Here is an 18,243-nt window from a genome sequence, read left to right on the forward strand (position 1 = left end):
ACCCAATAGCAACCTCATAAATGTATGTGTCATATCAAGGGATTTAATGTGATTGTAGATAAGTACAAATGCATCACAGCTAGTAGAAAAGAATTACTTATTTATTGCTGATACATAAATAATCTCATCTTCTTATACAAAGAATGACGTTAAAAGTTTTGGTGAAAGACATATAGCTGGGAGCACTATCATTCTTCTAAAACTGCATTTGTTTGTGGCAATTATCCTGGGAAATAAATAACTAATATACTCAGTTCCAAAATTACAATTTATTGGTCAACAGTAATCAAGGAAACTTGAAATTTAGAGAGAAAAAAAATTTAGATTACATATAATTAATAAGATAACTTGGTTTCCAATGGAAGGGGGAAGATAATACTTTGGTTACTTGGACTGTAAAGAGGGCTAATCGAAGGCGCTTCCAATTTTCAATGCTTAGTGGTACGTACACACACACACACACACACACACACACACACGTTACTTGGACTGTAAAGAGGGCTAATCGAAGGCGCTTCCAATTTTCAATGCTTAGTGGTACGTACGTACACACACACACACACACACACACACACACACACACACACGCAAAGAAAGTCAGACATGAGTCTGAATCTTGTCCTGCCACTCCCTTTACATAACTTAGCTCAAATTACTTCATCTTGCTAGGTTTCATTTCCTTATATATAAAGTAGGAATAGTAATCATGTTGTAAGAATGAGATAAAAAAGATAAAGCATTTAGGGTAATCCCTGGCACACAGTAGTATTTATTAACTGGAAGCTTCTATAATCAAACACATTTTTAGAAATTATTGCAATTAAAGTAACAAATGTCTATATATTTTGTGAGAGATAAGTGGGAAAAGGGCTAGAACTTCCACAAATATTATAAATTGTAAAAAAAGCCAGGATTACTGTATGATCGCAAAGAGAAATGAAGGAAAAAAGTGTGAAAAAAGGTTGACAGCAGGCAAGCTCACATGAAATTTTATAATTTTTACTTACAATAAAAAATAGGTATCCTGATATGTAAGCATAACATATCACATGCCAGAGATATGTGATGCAAACATAGGATATTTAAATATTTGAATTTCTTCAGGGTATTTAAGAATAGCTTCACTGAGAAAGAACTCTTTTAGTTTAACTTAACTGCTGTGAAGTTAAAAATATTCCCTATATTTGAATTAAAAGCTGAGAGCTTTTGTGTTAACTATATATCGAAAACTGACACATAAAATATGTGTGTGTGTGTGTGTATATATATATGTGTATATATATATATATATATATATAAAATATTCAAGCCAAACCTAAGTTGTACTGGTTGGACATATTCCTTGCGAAATCTTTTAAGGTCTGCACTGATTGGCTGCTCGCCTTTCTCTATTGCCAATTTGTCTGCATCAGTAGGTTCTGGCTCTGGAATTTCAAACCTAAGAAGAAAAGCAAAAGGAGAAAAATCCGTTCATACATAATGAAAATACAAGGAGGAAAACAGCAAGCAACCTTCTTTCCTACCACTTCCACGAAAAGTGGATTACTGTTAAACTTCCCTTGAGGTATGATATACTACAAAAAACTGTCCTTTGGCTATACAAAACTGACGTTTTGTATTCTTACTTTTATAAAAACTAAAGTTTTGTCTTTTAGCACTGATAATACAGAAAAGGTCCAGGGAAAAGACCCAAGGAAAGAATTCATAAGGAATTTAAAGAACATGACAGAAATTGCTTATCTAACAATGTCTTTAATATTTATATTATTAAAATGAAAGTAGGCTAATAAATTTATTTAAATGAGTACAAATTCAAAGAGAGGGCCAAAACCGAATATTTAACAATATTTAAATAATTTACCTAAGTGGATAAGATAAAGATAAAAAACCTTGCTCAAACATAGGAAATACAGCTAAACTATAAGTCTAACATGTGTGCTTTCCTTATTCTGGACATGGAAACAACTAAGTAGATCTTCATAGCACATTACACTGACTCAGTCTGGTAAATTTAGTTTGATAAAACAACATAGTGATAGAGATCTAGAATTATATCTTGATAATACAGTTAATAAGCTTTGGTATAATAATAAGTTTTAGTAAGTTTTAAAACGTAAAACTAAAAATCATTTTGGAGTCCAGATTCTACATTTTAAACTATAAAACATTTAAAATGCCACTATAATACTAGGTAAAACAAATTCAACCCAACACTAATTTTTAAAAGTTAATCATAATAAAGGAATTGCTGATTTTTTAGGTTTAATAATGATATCTGATTATTAAAAATGACCCTGTATTTTCTAGAGATACATAGAAAAATATTTATAGATGAATTATGTTGTCTAGGATCTACTTCAAAATAATCATGGGGTGGGGTGTTTAAATTTGTAGGGAAACAGAGGAAACAATGAGTTGATAATTACTGAAGGTGGTTGATGAATAAATGGGTTTATTATATTCTTGTATCTGCTCTTGTATATGTTTTGAAAGTTTTCATAACAAGTTTGTTTTAAAAGTGGAAAGTATTTGGCAAAGTAGTCTACGGTCCAAAAAAAAAAAAAAATAGTGGTAAGTAGAAAAGTCTCTTTTAAGAAAGTATTATTTTATTACACAGAACAATATTCATTAAAATATAGTGCTTTCATCCTCTAAATTAGTCTTTCTGATTACCACTTGAAATATTTCTAAGAGCTGAAAAGATCTGTGTTATAAACAGATTTTAGGGAGTACTCCATTTGAAGAGAATAGTAATACTGTCAATTTAATGCCAAATAAAATATGTTCAATAATTAACTTGAGTATTTATTAGGTACTAGGCACTTTACAAAATACAGTTAATTTTTCACAAAATGTCAATATAACTGAAATACACATTTTTCTTACCGTTCAATCAGTAAGCTCAGCAATTCCTGTGGTTTACAAAATGAACGATACGTGGTAAGAAAAGTACGAACAAAATTGGGATCTGAAAAGGCAGAGCATAAAATAGGTTTCATGTTTAATGTATTCAGTTTAATTAACTCAAAGTACCATATTTGGAGGCCTTCCTCCCTTTTTCTTTTTACTTTGGCTCCTCAGATTGTGGCTTTTCCTAACAATCATGGTACTGGCAGGATACCATGGTATCCCTGCCATACATAGAGAAATACTGACATAGAGAATATACTATGGTATATCCTTAATAAGCGAGGATTGTTTTCAAATTTGAAATTCATGAATATGGCTGGGTGCGGTGGCTCACGCCTATAATCTTAGCACTTTGGGAGGCCGAGGTGGGCGGATCACGAGGTCAGGAGATCGAAACCATCCTGGCTAACACGGTGAAACCCCATCTCTACTAAAAATACAGAAAAAAAAAATTAGCCAGGCATGGTTGCGGGCGCCTATAGTCCCAGCTACTCGGGAGGCTGAGGCAGGAGAATGGCGTGAACCCAGGAGGCGGAGCTTGCAGTGAGCAGCGATAGCGCCACTGCACTCCAGCCTGGGCAACAGAGCAAGACTCTGTCTCAAAAAGAAAAAAATTCATGAATATGCATATTTTATGAATATTTATTCAATAATTAATGAAGTTAACAATATTACATTTTTAGACCTTTAATTCCTTCTCTTATTTATTCCTTTTGTTTTTGCAGTATTTTTATATTTTGGAGGCAATCCATTTTTTTCCCCAAGCCTCAAATATTTTTGAGCATCCTTAAAAAGCTTTTGGATCCCAGGCCCTAGGTCAGCAGTTGTAATGAGTTTCACATACCTGCATACATATGATATGTTAACCTTTCAATTAATTTCACTACAGTTCCTCCTTTAATAATGGGGATGCCACTTCTACTTTGCAAGTTGTCTTCAAAAACAATGTTTTCCTCAGAGTCTTTTACTACAAAACGATATACTTCAGGACTTGGTAATCTCAGTGGTTGCTCATTTTCTTCTTTCAATAATACTGAATCTAACATTCGATCTAGAGTACTACGATAATGAAGAGAAATAAGGGCTGCCATCCAGTTGTTTTTTTCTTCAGCAGACTTAGCAGCAAATATTATGCTGTTCTCATCTTTGGATACTAATTCAAATGCATGCTTGTACTCACAAGTATCTTCTTTATCACAAATTTGTATTTTCCTCATGACAAATTTTTCTTTTAACCTGTATTCTGCACTACTGTAACCTGGAAGCCGAGTCTGGCCATGATTAGGTTTACAACTGATCATTAAGCCATCAAACAGAAAAATATGCCGTTCATGTTTGGCACCGATTCTTGTCAATGGTCCCTCCATAATGAATTCATTACAACACTGTCCAATATCTTTGCCTTCCCATCCATCAATATTTTTCTGAATTTCATTCATTTTTTTGATAGCCAGGTGTTTGCTTCTTAATTGGTGACTATAAAAAGGGCAAACAGGATCTCTAGAAAAAACAAACAAACAATATAGCTTATTCAATAGCTAGCAACCCAAATGGTTTCAAGCATAAACCATCTCAAATCAAGTGAGTAAAATATTAAATAACCAAACAGTAGCTTTTACGCACAGCATTTAGTTCTAACTTTGCCACTAAATAATACAGCCCTCAATTTCATTACTATGAAAGAGAAGTACTACCGGCTCTATAAGAACTAAAATTACAAAAAATCCTAAATTTCTTTCATAGATTATATTTTTAAACATTTATTAAGTCTATCCTAATAATATAACAATGCTAATCTTTTTTTTTTTTTTTTTTTTTTTGGAGACAAAGTCTCGCTCTTGTCCCCCAGGCTGGAATGCAATGGCACGATCTTGGCTCACGGCAACCTCCCCCTCCCAGGTTTAAGTGATTCTCCTGCCTCAGCCTCCTGAGTAGCTGGGATTACAGGTGCCTGCCACCACGCCCAGCTAATTTTTGTATTTTTAGTAGAAATGGGGTTTCACCATGTTGGCCAGGCTGGTCTCAAACTCCTGACCTCAGGCGATCTGCCCACCTTGGACTCCCGAAGTGCTGGGATTATAGGCGTGAGCCACCGCGCCCAGCCAACAATGCTAATCTTAAGACTAGGCTGGGTTGGCCAGGTGCAGTGGCTCAGACCTGCAATCTCAACGCTCTGGGAGGCCAAAGCAGGCAGATCACCTGAGCCCCGGAGTTCAAGACCAGCCTGGGCAACATAGCAAAACCCTATTTCAACAAAAAATACAAAAATTAGGCAGGTATGTTGGCATGTGCCACCCAGCTACTCGAGTCCCAGCTACTCCAGAGGGTTGAGGCAGGAGGACTGCTTGAGCCCAGGAGGTTGAGGCTGCTGTGAGCTGAGATCACATCACTGCACTCCAGCCTGGGCAACAGAGTGAGACCCTGTCTCTCAAAAAAAAGAAAAAAAGGCTGGGCGCAGTGGCTCACACCTGTAATCCGAGCACTTTGGGAGGCTGAGGTCAGGAGTTTGAGACCAGTCTGGCCGACGTGGTAAAACCCCGTCTCTACTAAAAATACAAAAATTAGCTGGGCATGGTGGTGGGCTCCTGTAGTCCCAGTTACTTGGGAGGCGAAGGCAGGAGAATCACTGGAACGCAGGAGGCTAAGGTTGCAGGTTGCAGTGAGCTGAGATTACACCACTGCACTCCAGCCTGGGCAAGAGAGACTCTTTCTCAAAAAAAAAAAAAAAAAAAGGAAAGGAAAAGGAAAAAAGAGAGTAAAAGACCAACATAAAAGTATATAAAAGTATGACAAGCACAACTTTCAATAATGTAACTATCACAATAAATCACACTTCTTTGAAAACCAGGCATCAGAGACAGCAAAGTAAGCAGAGGCATTCACATTTTCAACACTTTGGAATTACCCAGGTCGACGTCTAGGTGAATACTGCTTGTAAATTCGGTCCATGCTACCTTGGAGATTCATGAGAGCAGTAATAGCTTGGTTCAAACATTCTCTGTCTTCTTGTTCTTCACTACATGCTTTCAATTGCTAAGAAAAAACAGAAAGAAAAATCAAAACTGCATTGTTTGATTCTTCCCCCAACTTTCTAGTAATAGAGAAAGCAGCAACAAATATTATCAACTCTAAGTTAATTTTATATATACTTAATAAAAACAGCTATAATTTTATATATACCTACTGACCTCTCAAACCAACCCTCTTTCTTTCTTTTTTTTTTTTTTTTTTGAAACAGGATCTCACTCACTGTGGCCTTGAGCTCCTGGGTTCTAATGATCCTCCACTCTCAGCCTCTCAAGTAGCTGAGACCACAGGCGAATGCCACCACACCCAGCTAATTTTTAAAATTTCTGTAGAGACAGGGTCTCGCTATGTCTCCCAGGCTGGTCTTGAACACCTGCTCAAGCTATCCTTCTGCCTCTGCCTCCCAAAGTGCTGGGATTACAGGTATGAGCCACCAGGCCTGGCCCAACCTTCTTTCTATAAACATAAACACAATACAGATATAAACTAACATGAGCATAGTAATCAGGAAAAAAAAAGCAACTGTAAAAACCATTCGGACATTTTATTTTTATTTTTTATTTTTTTGAGACAGGGTCTTACTCACTCCATCACCAAGGGTGGAATACAGTGGCAGGGCTAACTGCAGCCTCGATCTCCTGGGCATAAGGCTTCCCAAGTAGCTGGGACCACAGTTGCATGCCACCACATCCAGCTAATTTTTTTATTTTTACTTTTTGTAGAGATAGGGTCTCACTAGGCTGGTCCCAAACTCCTGGACTCAAGCTATCCTCCCATCTCTGCCTCCCAAAGTGTTGAAATTACAAGTGTGAGCCACTGTGCCAGGCCATATTTTCCAAACATATTTAAAAAGTTTAAAACATCTAAAGCATGAAGCTTACAACTTACTTTTATTCATTAGCAACTATGAATAGAGAAAATAAGTAACTATAAACTATTTCATATTCTCTAATGATTACTTTGTTTTAGCAATTTCAAGTTTACAAATCTTTGTTATATAACATAATCAAGTGTACTAACTTTTAACACTTCAATCTATCATAAACTTTTCCGTAAACAGCATCTCTCAAAGGATTCCACTGCTATTTTTTACAATATGAAATGTCAAGAAACCATGAAAATTAATTCTATCTCAACCTTTAGAAGATTTAGAAACTGACTTATTAATCCCTAAAACTCTGGTTCTATTTCATTTGCCCCAAAATGTTCTCTTGTATTTCACTCTCAGAAAGAAAGCAAATTTACTTATAATAAATAATTCAGATTGTATTGTATTGTGCTCCAATGTTTTGAATTTTTTTTTTTTTTTTTTGAGACAGGGTCTCACTCTGTCACCCAAACTGGAGTACAGTGAGGTGATCATGGCTCACTGCAGCCTTGCCTCAACCTCCTGGACTCAAGTGATCCTTCCATCTCAGCCTCCCAAGTAGCTAGAACTACAGATGTGTGCCACCATGCTTGGCTAATTTTTTTTTTTTAATTTTTCTGTAGAGATGGGGTCTCACTATGCTGCCCAGGCTGCCCTCAAACTGTTTTAATCTTTTGAAAGAAGAGTTCAAAGTGGAACATCATATAGATATTATATATATTATGTATTTATAAATATATATTTATGCAAGGATATGGGGAATTATGATCACTTCAGAAAATTTTTAAAAACTTAAATCTATTTTGCAATCTTAAACTAACTTATTAGAGATTTTGTGATAAATTAAAATTTTCCTTATATTCCAAGAGCAATCTCAAAAGCATTCAGCAATAGTTCCCTTTCCTCAGCAAAGAACTGGTTATTGTTTGACAACTTTGTCCATTAGCTTTTATTTATGTCTTAGAAATTAGTCTCTATATGAAGCACAGAGCCATTTGATTTTATTTCAAGACACATGTAGAGGTCTTGTCATCAAGAGATTAGCAACATAAATAATGTAAATGACTATCATTAGAAGTAATACCTTAATCTCTAGACTAAGCAATAGAAAGGATGGAAGCAAAGTCAAAATATCATAGAAAGTTTGAAAAAGGATCTGTGCTTGGTTATTCCGACTTCTACAGGTGAAAGTTACTGGCAAAATCACTTATTTTGCTGCTTTAAAGATTTCTTACAGAAAGTCTTCTCAGCTCCACTCTAAAATATTTCTTTAATAAATATGAATGTTGATGATATCAAACGCTTAATTAGAACTGTTTTATTCTTGTTTTTGTTTATCCAAATATCTAAATTATCACCAGTAGTGATATCCCACCAAAAAGGTATGATTTTCATTGTCTACTTGGTCTTAAGGCTGCTCAAACTCTTCCACGTGTCATTTTTAAATAACCATGTAATAATTATAAGCTGTAAAGGAGAACAAAATTGAGGATATTTAGAGTGGGATTTCCTGGTAATGGAAGTATATTAAACAACGGCTCTGTTTGGCATAATAATCCGATAATTTGCTAAATATTTCTTGAATTTTCAGCAGTGAGATTTGATAAACATCATATTAATGAATATCCAACTAATATTCTACAGATACTTAAAAGAATGTGTTCCAAACATCTTACACAGAAATTACTGGGCCAGGCAAGGTGGCTCACACTTGTAATCCCAACATACTGGGAGGCCAAGGCGGGCAGATCACTTGAGCTCAGGAGTTCAAGACCAGCCTGACCACATGGAGAAACCCTGTCTCTACAAAAAATACAAAAATTAGCCGGGCGTGGTGATGTGCACATGTAGTCCCAGCTATTTGGGAGGCTGAGGTGAGAGGATGACCTAAGCATGGGAGGTAGAGAATACAGTGAGCTGAGATTGTGCCATTACACTCCAGTCTGGGTGACAGAGAGAGACTCTGTCCCCCACAAAAAAATGAAAATAAAAATAAAAAATACAAAAAAAAATTAGCTGGATGTGGTGGTGCATGCCTGTAATCCCAGCTACTCGGGAGGCTGAGGCATGAGAATCACTTGAATCTAGGAGGTGGAGATTGCAGTAAGCCAAGATAGCACCACTGCACTCCAGCCTGGGTGATAAGGCGAGATTCTGTCTCCAAAAAAAAAAAAAAAAAAGAAAGAAAGAAAAAGAAAAGAAAAATTGTTTGAACTATGTGCAAACAAGTAATGTACTTTCATGCCCCCATTCGCTTTCTACACAACAGTCTCTGACCTCCTTATCCACCCGGTGAATTTAGCCACTAGGATACAGTTGAAATGCTTCCTCTTGAAGATGCCTTCTGATTATGCCTTTTCCCTCTTAAATTTTTTCTTTTGAAATATCAAATTTATAGAAAAGTTGTAAAAGTAACACAAATAACTCCTGTAATACTCTGAATCACCAATTTTTAACATTTTGTCACATGCTTCATCATTCTGTGTGCCAGTGTGTGCAGATCGTTTTTTTAGTAGTTGTGATACTATCCACTCAGTTCCTTCCAGAGGAAGGGGGACTACGGCTGAATGGTTTTGTGGTAGTTTTTGGAATATAAGGAAAAGTCAAATGTATCACAAATTACTCTCAAATAGTATCATTCTCCTTTACTCCTTTAATATTTCTCATAGCTCATCTTACAACAAGGATTTTCTTTTACAGAATCACAGTATAGTGATCAACTTCAGGAAATTTAACACCGAGTAATCTACTGCGTAATCTAATCTATAGTGTATATTCCAATTTTGCCAACTGTTTTAATAACATCCTTTAAGGTAATATTTTCCCCCAAAACAGGAACTGGTCAGTGAAGCACTAAATTATCATGTTTCTATTGTCTCTTTTATTCTGGAGAGTTCCTAAGCATTTGTCTTTCATGACTCCCGCAAATAAATAAGGACACACACACGCGCGCACACACTGTTCTCTCTCTCAGTAGGACGAATATCCAAAACCATTATGTATTTTTTTTTTACTTCACTGAACAAAGGAAAAATCAATAGGAATTTTTTTCTGCCTTCCCTAAGCAGAGCTAGTAACTCCTGCTTCATTGATCTCATAGTACTACCTCTATTAGGCTCTTACAATATTGTAATTTGTTTGACATCTATTTTCTTCACTAAATTGTGAACATCTTAATGCCTAGGGACATGTTTTATTCCTTTTCAGTTTACCTGCATGTGGTAGGTATCCAGTAGGTGGTTGTCAGAAGTAACTGGAATAAATGACTACTGTATGATTTTGTTAAGTATTTAGACCAATAATGAATGTTTTTTGAGCTCTGCTCTGTGCACGCTGTTTTATGCATTAGCTTATTTAATTTTTATTACAACTCTGTAACACGAGGTACTATAATCATATGTTACAGATGAAGGAAATGAGGCACAGAGAAATTAAGTAATTTGCCCAATATAAATAGGAGAGTTTATATCCAAACCCAGGAGCTCTGACCCCAAAGTCTCTGCTTTTTTGCTACACTAATACCCCGTGGCTCTACCATGACACCAGACACAGCTACGCAAAACACTGGTCTGTGTCTAAATCTGATGACCACTGAGTTGAAAGGGATTCTTTCTATGTTGAAAACAAACTGGATAACTACTGAGTTTAAGAAATAAAATGAAATGAGTGTACTCTGGAAAAGAGGTCAAAGAGAAAAGATACCCTTGCTATATATGCTTAAAATTAAAGTGATTGTTTATTAATGGGTAATATCTTTTCTTTTTCTTTGAGATAAAGTCTCACTTTGTCAACTAGGCTGGAATGCAGTGGCACGATCTCGGCTCACTGCATCCTCGATGTCCCGGGTTCAAGCGATCCTCCTGCCTTAACCCCCCAACCCCCGAGTAGCTTGGACTACAGGCATTGCCACCACACCCAGCTAACTTTTGAATTTTTTGTAGAGATGGGGTTTGGCCATGTTGCCCAGGCTGGTCTCAAATTCCTGGGCTCCAGCAATCCACCTTCCTTGGCCTCCTAAAGTGCTAGGATTACAAGCATGACCCACCGCGCCTAGCTTTAATGGGTAATATCTTATGAACCTAGCTGAAGAATATATTCCTTGCTACCTGATACTCATCATTATCCTTAGTTGTCTATAAGTGTATCCTGTCCAAGATTTTATATTTCATGTAAGTTTTTTCTTAACTCTGTATGAGACTTCACTGAAATATTTACCCTGCTTTTCTTGAAACTCCTACCAAATGCTACATCTACTATGGACATATGTGCCCACAGCAAGGGGAATTTCAATAAATTATGAATTTGTCTCTAATTCACTGTACTAGGAGTTCAGTCTAGGTGTGAAATAAAACATGTAATCAATTCTTTTTTATTAGTAATAAACTCTCTAGATTTTCATCAGAGTGGAGTTGGTAATTTGGTGGGAAATTAAATCCATTAAAACCTATGACTAGGCTGGGCACACGGGCTCATGCCTGTAATCTCTCCGCTTGGGAAGGTCAAGGCAGGAGGATCACTTGAGGCCAGAAGTTTGAGATCAGCTTGGGCAACATAGCGAGACTCCCTCTCTAAAAAGAAATAACCTAAAAACCCCAAAACAAACAAACAAAAAACCCGTGATCATATTTCTTTACATGCTTTTTTAAAAAAACACTAACTTTAAAAAAAAAACACGTAAGAAAGTTAACTGTTATTAACTTTCTTTCATATGTACCTGAATCATATGTCAGTACTGAAAAAGTAAATATGTAGTAAAATCCTCTTTATGGTCTTTTTTAAGAGTTGAGAGATTTCTTTCAATAGAGATTGCAAGCTCTTTATGTTATGAATATACTCACACACACACAAAAAGAATGACAAAGCAAGCCTGGGCAACATGACAAAACCCCTTCTCTACAAAAAATAAAAAAACAAAAATTAGCTGGGTATGGTGGCATGCTCTTGTAGTTCTAGCTACTCAGGAAGCTGAGATGGGAGGATTGATTGAGCCTGGGAAGTCAAGGCTGCAGTAAGCCATGAATGGGCCACTGCACTCCAGCCTGGGCGACAAGAGTGAGACTCTGTCTAAAAAAAACAGGAATGATAACAAGCAAATGTTGCATAATGTTAACAACTGGTAGCCAGGCGCAATGACTCACACCTGTAATCCCAGCACTTTGGGAGGCTGAGGCAGGAGGATCACCTGAAATCAGGAGTTTGAGACCAGCCTGGCCAACATGGTGAAACCCAGTCTCTACCAAACAATACAAAAATTAGAATGGCGTGGTGGTGTGCACCTGTAATCCCAGCTACTTGGGAGGCTGATGTGGGAGAATTGCTTGAACCCAGGAGGTGGGGGTTGTAGTGAGCCGAGATCTCACCACTGCACTCCAGCCTGGGTGACAGAGTGAGACTCTGTCTCAAAAAAAAAAAAGAAAAAAAAAGTGAGTCCAGGTGAAGGGTGCTCACCACTGTTTCTGTAACTTTTTTCTGTTTTTCAAAGTAAAAGGTAAAAAAATATTACCTATAAACTCAATTGTTTCATATTGAAATACTGGTTGATCTTCCTCAATGAACCTCATTGAAGTTATTACTAAGTTTTCCTGTTAAGCTTTAAACTAAATTAATTCCTCTTGAGAGAGAATAATTTTTATTCTTTCCATTACTAAATTTCCAAGGAATGACCAGGGAGTTAGGAGAGTAAGAGAACATTACTTGCCTTTGAATAAACCAGTTCTGAAATGAGAGAGTTAACATGTCCTTAGTAAAAAAGGACAGACATAGATTATTTTCTGAGATAAGGTCTTGCTCTCTTGCCCAGGCTGGAGTGCCGTGGTGTGATCTCAGTTTATTACAGCCTCCAATTCCTGGGCTCAAGTGATCCTCTCATCTCAGTCTCACAAGTAGCTGTGACTACTGGCATGCATTACCACGCTCAGCTAATTTTAAAAATTTTTGTAGAGATGAGGTCTCACTATATTGCCCAGGCTGGTCTCAAACTCCTGGGTTCATGCCATCCTTTCACCTCAGCCTCCCAAAGTGCTGGGATTACAGACATGAGCCACCGTGCCTCGCCTATATACCTTCTTAGAGAAATGTCTAAGTCCTTTGCTCATTTTTTTAGTCAGCTTGTTTTTGTTGTTGAGTTGTAGGAGTTCTTTATGTATTCTGGATAAGAATCTTTTATCAGATATATAATTTACAAATATTTTCCCATTCTATAGAATGCCGTTTCGTGATACTGTTTTGGCTCAGTACTCATCCAAAATAAATTCTGTCTCATGTTAAGCCTACTTTGGGATGAGAATCATAAGAAAGAAGGCTGGACTAGTGTGACTCAAAGGTTATTACATCCCTTTAGTAGTAGAAAACACAATCCTGGAACAGTTTTAACCCACTGTTTTAAAGTATCTGCTTTGGTGATATACCAAGAGAGATTTATTCTTGGATTTAGTGTTTAAATATTATTTTTTATTTTCCAAAATCAGATTTATGATAAAACAAGACGGAAAAACAACTATATGACAAGAAATTAGAGGATACCATATATAGTTACCTAAAATTATTTCAAAGTACATTGTTAGGCCTGGTGCAGTGGCTCACGCCTGTAATCCCAGCAGTTTGGGAGGCCAAGGCAGGCGGATCATTTGAGGTCAGGAGTTTGAGACTAGCCTGACCAACATGGTGAAACCCCATCTCTACTAAAAATACAAAAAAAAATTAGCCAGGCATGGTAGCACGCATCTGTAATCTCAGCTACTCAGGAGGCTGAAGCAAGAGAATCGTTTAAACCTGGGAGGTGGAGGTTGCAGTAAGCCGAGCCTGCACCATTGCACTCCAGCCTGGGCGACAGAGTGGGACTCCATCTCAAAAAAAATAAAAATAAAAATAAAAAAAACAAACAAACAGGCCAGGCACAGTGGCTCACACCTGCAATCCCAGCACTTTGGGAGGCCGAAGGCAGGTGGATCACTTGAGGTCAGGAGTTTGAGACCAGCCTGGCCAACATGGTGAAACCCCATCTCTACTAAAAAAAATAGAAAAATCAGCTGGGTGTGGTGGCGGTCGCCTGTAATCTCAGCTACTTGGGAGGCTGAGACAGGAGAATCACTTGAACCTGGGAGGCAGAGGTTGCAGTGAGCCAAGATCGCACCACTGCACTCCAGCCTGGGTGACAGAGTGAGACCGTGCCTCAAAAAACAAACAAAGTACATTGTTGATTTATTGTTACTCATGGCAATATATATTGTTATATACATTGTTGGAACAATGTTATATTATTGTTGCCATGCAACAATTTATATTGCATGGCAATATATATTGTTACATATATATAGTTAACTCATGGCAGATATATAGAATATATATCTATAATATATTCACTTTATAGATAATACTTTTTTGTTCTTTTCAAATTTAAGCCCCATAAGGTTCATCACAAACTACTGTTTTCATTTTTCTTCTCAGATAAATTTTGTTTATTTATTCATTTACTTTTAAGACAGGGTTTCACTCTGTCATCTAGGCTGGAGTGTACTGACGCAAACATGGCTCACTGCAGCCTTGACCTCCTGGACTCAAGCAATCCTCCTGCCTCAGCCTGCCTAGTAGCCGGGACCACAGGCATGCACCACTATGTCCAGCTAATCTGATTTTTTTTTTTTTTTTTGTAGAGACAAGGTCTCACTTTGTTGCCCAGGCTGGTCTTGAACTCCTGGGCTCAAGTGACCTTCTCACCTTGGCCTCCCAAAGCGCTGAGATTATAAGCATGAGGCACCTTACCCCACTTTCTAAGATAAATTTTAGATAAATTTCTACAAACTGCTTTTTAAACATAATTTTAGATTATTATCTTAACATATAATTCAATCTTCATGCAAGAAGGAAAAGAAAAAAATCACTTCTTGATTTATAAGTAACTTTATAACATAATTCTTATATCCAAAGAAAAAAAATATAGCCAGGTATGGTGGCTCATGCCTGTAATCCCAGGACTTTGGAAAACTGAGGCAGGCAGATTGCTTGAGACTAGGAGTTCAAGACCAGCCTAGGCAACATGGTGAGACTCTATCTCTACAAAAAATTTAAAAATTAGCTGGGCGTGGTAGCACACATCCGTAGTCCTAGCTACGTGGGAGGGTCGCCTGAGCCCAGGAGGTCAAGGCTGCAGTAAGCCATGATTGTATCACTGCATTCCAGCCTGGGTAACAGAGCAAGACCCTGTCCCAAAAACAACACAATAAAATAGATGATATACAAATAGTTAACAAGTATATAAAAGATACTCAACATTACTAGTCATTAGGAAAATTAAAATCAAAACCACAATGAGATACCACCTCATATCCATTAGGATGACTATTATTAAAAAAAAAAAAACAGGCCAGGCAGGGTGGCTCACGCCTGTAATCCCAGCACTTTGGGAGGACGAGGCAGGTGGATCGCCTGAGGTCAGGAGTTCGAGACCAGCCTGGCCAACATAGTGAAACCCTGTCTCTACTAAAAATACAAAAAATTAGCTGGGTGTGGTGACAGGCGCCTGTAATCCCAGCTACTCGGGAAGCTGAGGCAGGAGAACCGCTTGAACCTGGGAGGCGGACGTTGCAGTGAGCCAAGATCGTGCCATTGCACTCCAGCCGGGGCAACAAGAGTGAAACTCCATCTCAAAAAAAAAAAGAAAAAGAAAAAGAAATTAACATGGTTTGGTAAAGATGTGGAGAAATCAGAACCCTGTGCACTATTGGTAGGAATGTAAAATGGTGCCATTACTATGAAAAACAGTGTAGTAGTTACTCAAAAAATTAAAGATAACATTACCATACGATCCATCCATTCCACTCCTGGGTATATACATAAAATAATTCAAAGCAAGGTCTCAAAGACATATTTGTACACTCACATTCACAGAAGCATTATTTATAGTAACCAAAAGGTAGAAAAAAATCCAACAGTCAGCCAGGCACGGTGGCTCACCCCTGTAATCCCAGCACCTCGGGAGGCCAAGATAGACAGATCATGAGGTCAAGAGATTGAGTCCATCCTGGCCAACATGGTGAAACCCTGTCTATACTAAAAATACAAAAATTAGCTGGGCGTGGTGACATGCACCTGTAGTCCCAGCTACTCAGGAGGCTGAGGCAGGAGAATTGCTTGAACCCAGGGGGCAGAGGTTGCAGTGACCCGAGATCATGCCACCGCACTCCAGCCAGGCGACAGAGCAAAATTCCATCTCAAAAAAAAAAAAAAAAATTCACCGGTCTATCAACAGATGAATGGATAAATAAAATATGGTATAACACACCAATGAAATATTATCATCTCTCAAAGTTTATTTGTAAGCGTCATTGACGTTGTGTATTGTTCTAGTGTAAGTTTCTTTCATTATCTGAATGAACCACAATTTATTTACCCTTTTCTGGTTGGCAAACAGGATTTGCTATTACTGACACCTGCTACAGACTTTCTTGTACATTTCTCTTGGTATACATGTGCCTGCGTTTTGTTTCTTTAGAGTATATATTCAAGGGTGGAATTGCCTAGTCAGACAGTATACATATTTTTTAATTTAAAAGGTAATGCCAAGCAGTTTTCCAAAGTGGGTTATACAGTTTACATTCCTAACAGAATGCAAATAGTTCATGCTGCTGTTTATGGATATTTTCAGACTTTCAAATTTCTGTAATCTGATGTGTATGTAATGGTATCCTGTGGTTTTAACTGCATTTCCTTGACTATTAATAAGTTTGAATACACGTTTACTGCCATTTTGGATATCCTGTTTTGTGAAGTGATTCAAATCTTTTGCCATTTCTAATCTCTTCTAAGGCTTGTCTTTCCATTCCACATTTCTATTTGTTCTTGTTGTTGCTGTGCATTAATTAAAACTGAGTATATTCCATATTTATTCTAACGGTTACAGTTTCATTGATCAGACATGGGTAGTTTCTCTTTATTCATTCTTTTTTTTTTTTTTTTTTTTTTTTTTGAGATGGAGTCTCGCTCTGTTGCCCAAGCTGTCTCCTGCCTCAGCCTCCTGAGTAGCTGGGATTACAGGCATGTGCCACCACCCCTAGCTAATTTTTGTATTTTTAGTAGAGACTAAAAACATGATTTCGCCATGTTGGCCAGACTGGTCTCAAACTCCTAGCCTCAAGTCATTCCCTCCCCCTTGGACTCCTAAAGTGCTGGGATTACAGGCATGAGCCACCGCATCTGGCTCTCTTTATTCATTCTTTGAAGCCCAAAATTACTACTACCTAGTAATAAAGAGTATCTGCTGCCTTTGGACAAGCATGAGTACTCATCAATGAGTGTTTCTTTTCCCATTTCTAATTCCTTACACAATTTCCGTTGATCTTTTAAAGGTAGGAGTGATTACCAAAGTGAGCACGTGAGAGATGGAGATTTTCTAGTGACAATCCATTCATTTCTCTCTATTACTGCTACTGATTTTCACTGACTCTAGCTAACATCTAAGAACTTCTGTCTACTTTCAGATTATGGCCCATTTTCAACTGTAATTCCCACATATCTTGCTCAGTAAAATGTTCTTTCTCAATTTTTTTTTTCTTTAACAGGGTCTTGCTATGTTGCTCAGGCTGGCCTTGAACTCCTGACCTCATGTGATCCTCCTATCCTCAGCCTCCCAAGTAGGTGGGACTATAGGCTTGTGGCCACCATGCCCAGCTTCCAACTTTTTTACTGCTCTTTAGAAGCAAAGTATCTTTCTGCTTGATTATTTTGTACCTCTCCTTTAGGATACCACATCGTTGGTTTAGATAGACGGTTACGACTTTTTCCATCTAATCCATGGTAGTAACATTAAAATAAAAGCCATAATAATTCTATGTATACCTTGTAGGCATCTAGGCAAGGAATATATATGATTATTTCTAATGAATACTTATCTCTTTTTTAAGTTCTTTTTTATGGAGTGCTACTACCCATAGCATTTGATGCTGGAGGTAGCCAGCTTTTTTTTTATTTTTATTTTTTTGAGACGGAGTCTCGCTCTGTCGCTCTGTCGCTCTGTGGCACGATCTCGGCTCACTGCAAGCTCCGTCTCCCGGGTTCACACCATTCTCCTGCCTCAGCCTCCCAAGTAGCTGGGACTACAGGCGCCTGCCATCACGCCCGGCTAATTTTTTGTACATTTAGTAGAGACGGGGTTTCACCATGTTAGCCAGGATGGTCTCGATCTCCTGACCTCATGATCCACCCGCCTCGGCCTCCCAAAGTGCTGGGATTACAGGCGTGAACCACCGCGCCCGGCAGTAGTCAGCTTTTATCCACAAATAGATGAGCAACTTCATTGTGTAAGTCTCCATGGATACTAATGGATCTATAAAGAACTCATCAAAAGATATGCAGGCTTCATATGAATAATATATAAGCATATATTTGGATGCCTAAATTTTTAAAAATAAGGTTCATGTCTTATTAGAAGTCCTATCATTAGT

General features: G+C 37.7%; 1 protein-coding gene across 1 annotated transcript in view; it reads right to left on the reverse strand.

The window, feature by feature from the left end:
• The window catches only part of SOS2 (SOS Ras/Rho guanine nucleotide exchange factor 2), a 113,059-nt gene that overhangs the window by 37,271 nt on the left and 57,545 nt on the right, over window positions 1-18,243 (reverse strand). Inside the window, 4 exon segments of the mRNA XM_034937515.3 lie at window positions 1,316-1,438; window positions 2,887-2,968; window positions 3,755-4,410; window positions 5,816-5,943. Of these exon segments, the coding sequence (XP_034793406.2) occupies window positions 1,316-1,438; window positions 2,887-2,968; window positions 3,755-4,410; window positions 5,816-5,943 (989 nt within the window).

The sequence above is a fragment of the Pan paniscus genome, chromosome 15 (assembly GCF_029289425.2).
Source record: "Pan paniscus chromosome 15, NHGRI_mPanPan1-v2.0_pri, whole genome shotgun sequence".
In the NCBI taxonomy this organism is placed as follows: domain Eukaryota; kingdom Metazoa; phylum Chordata; class Mammalia; order Primates; family Hominidae; genus Pan; species Pan paniscus.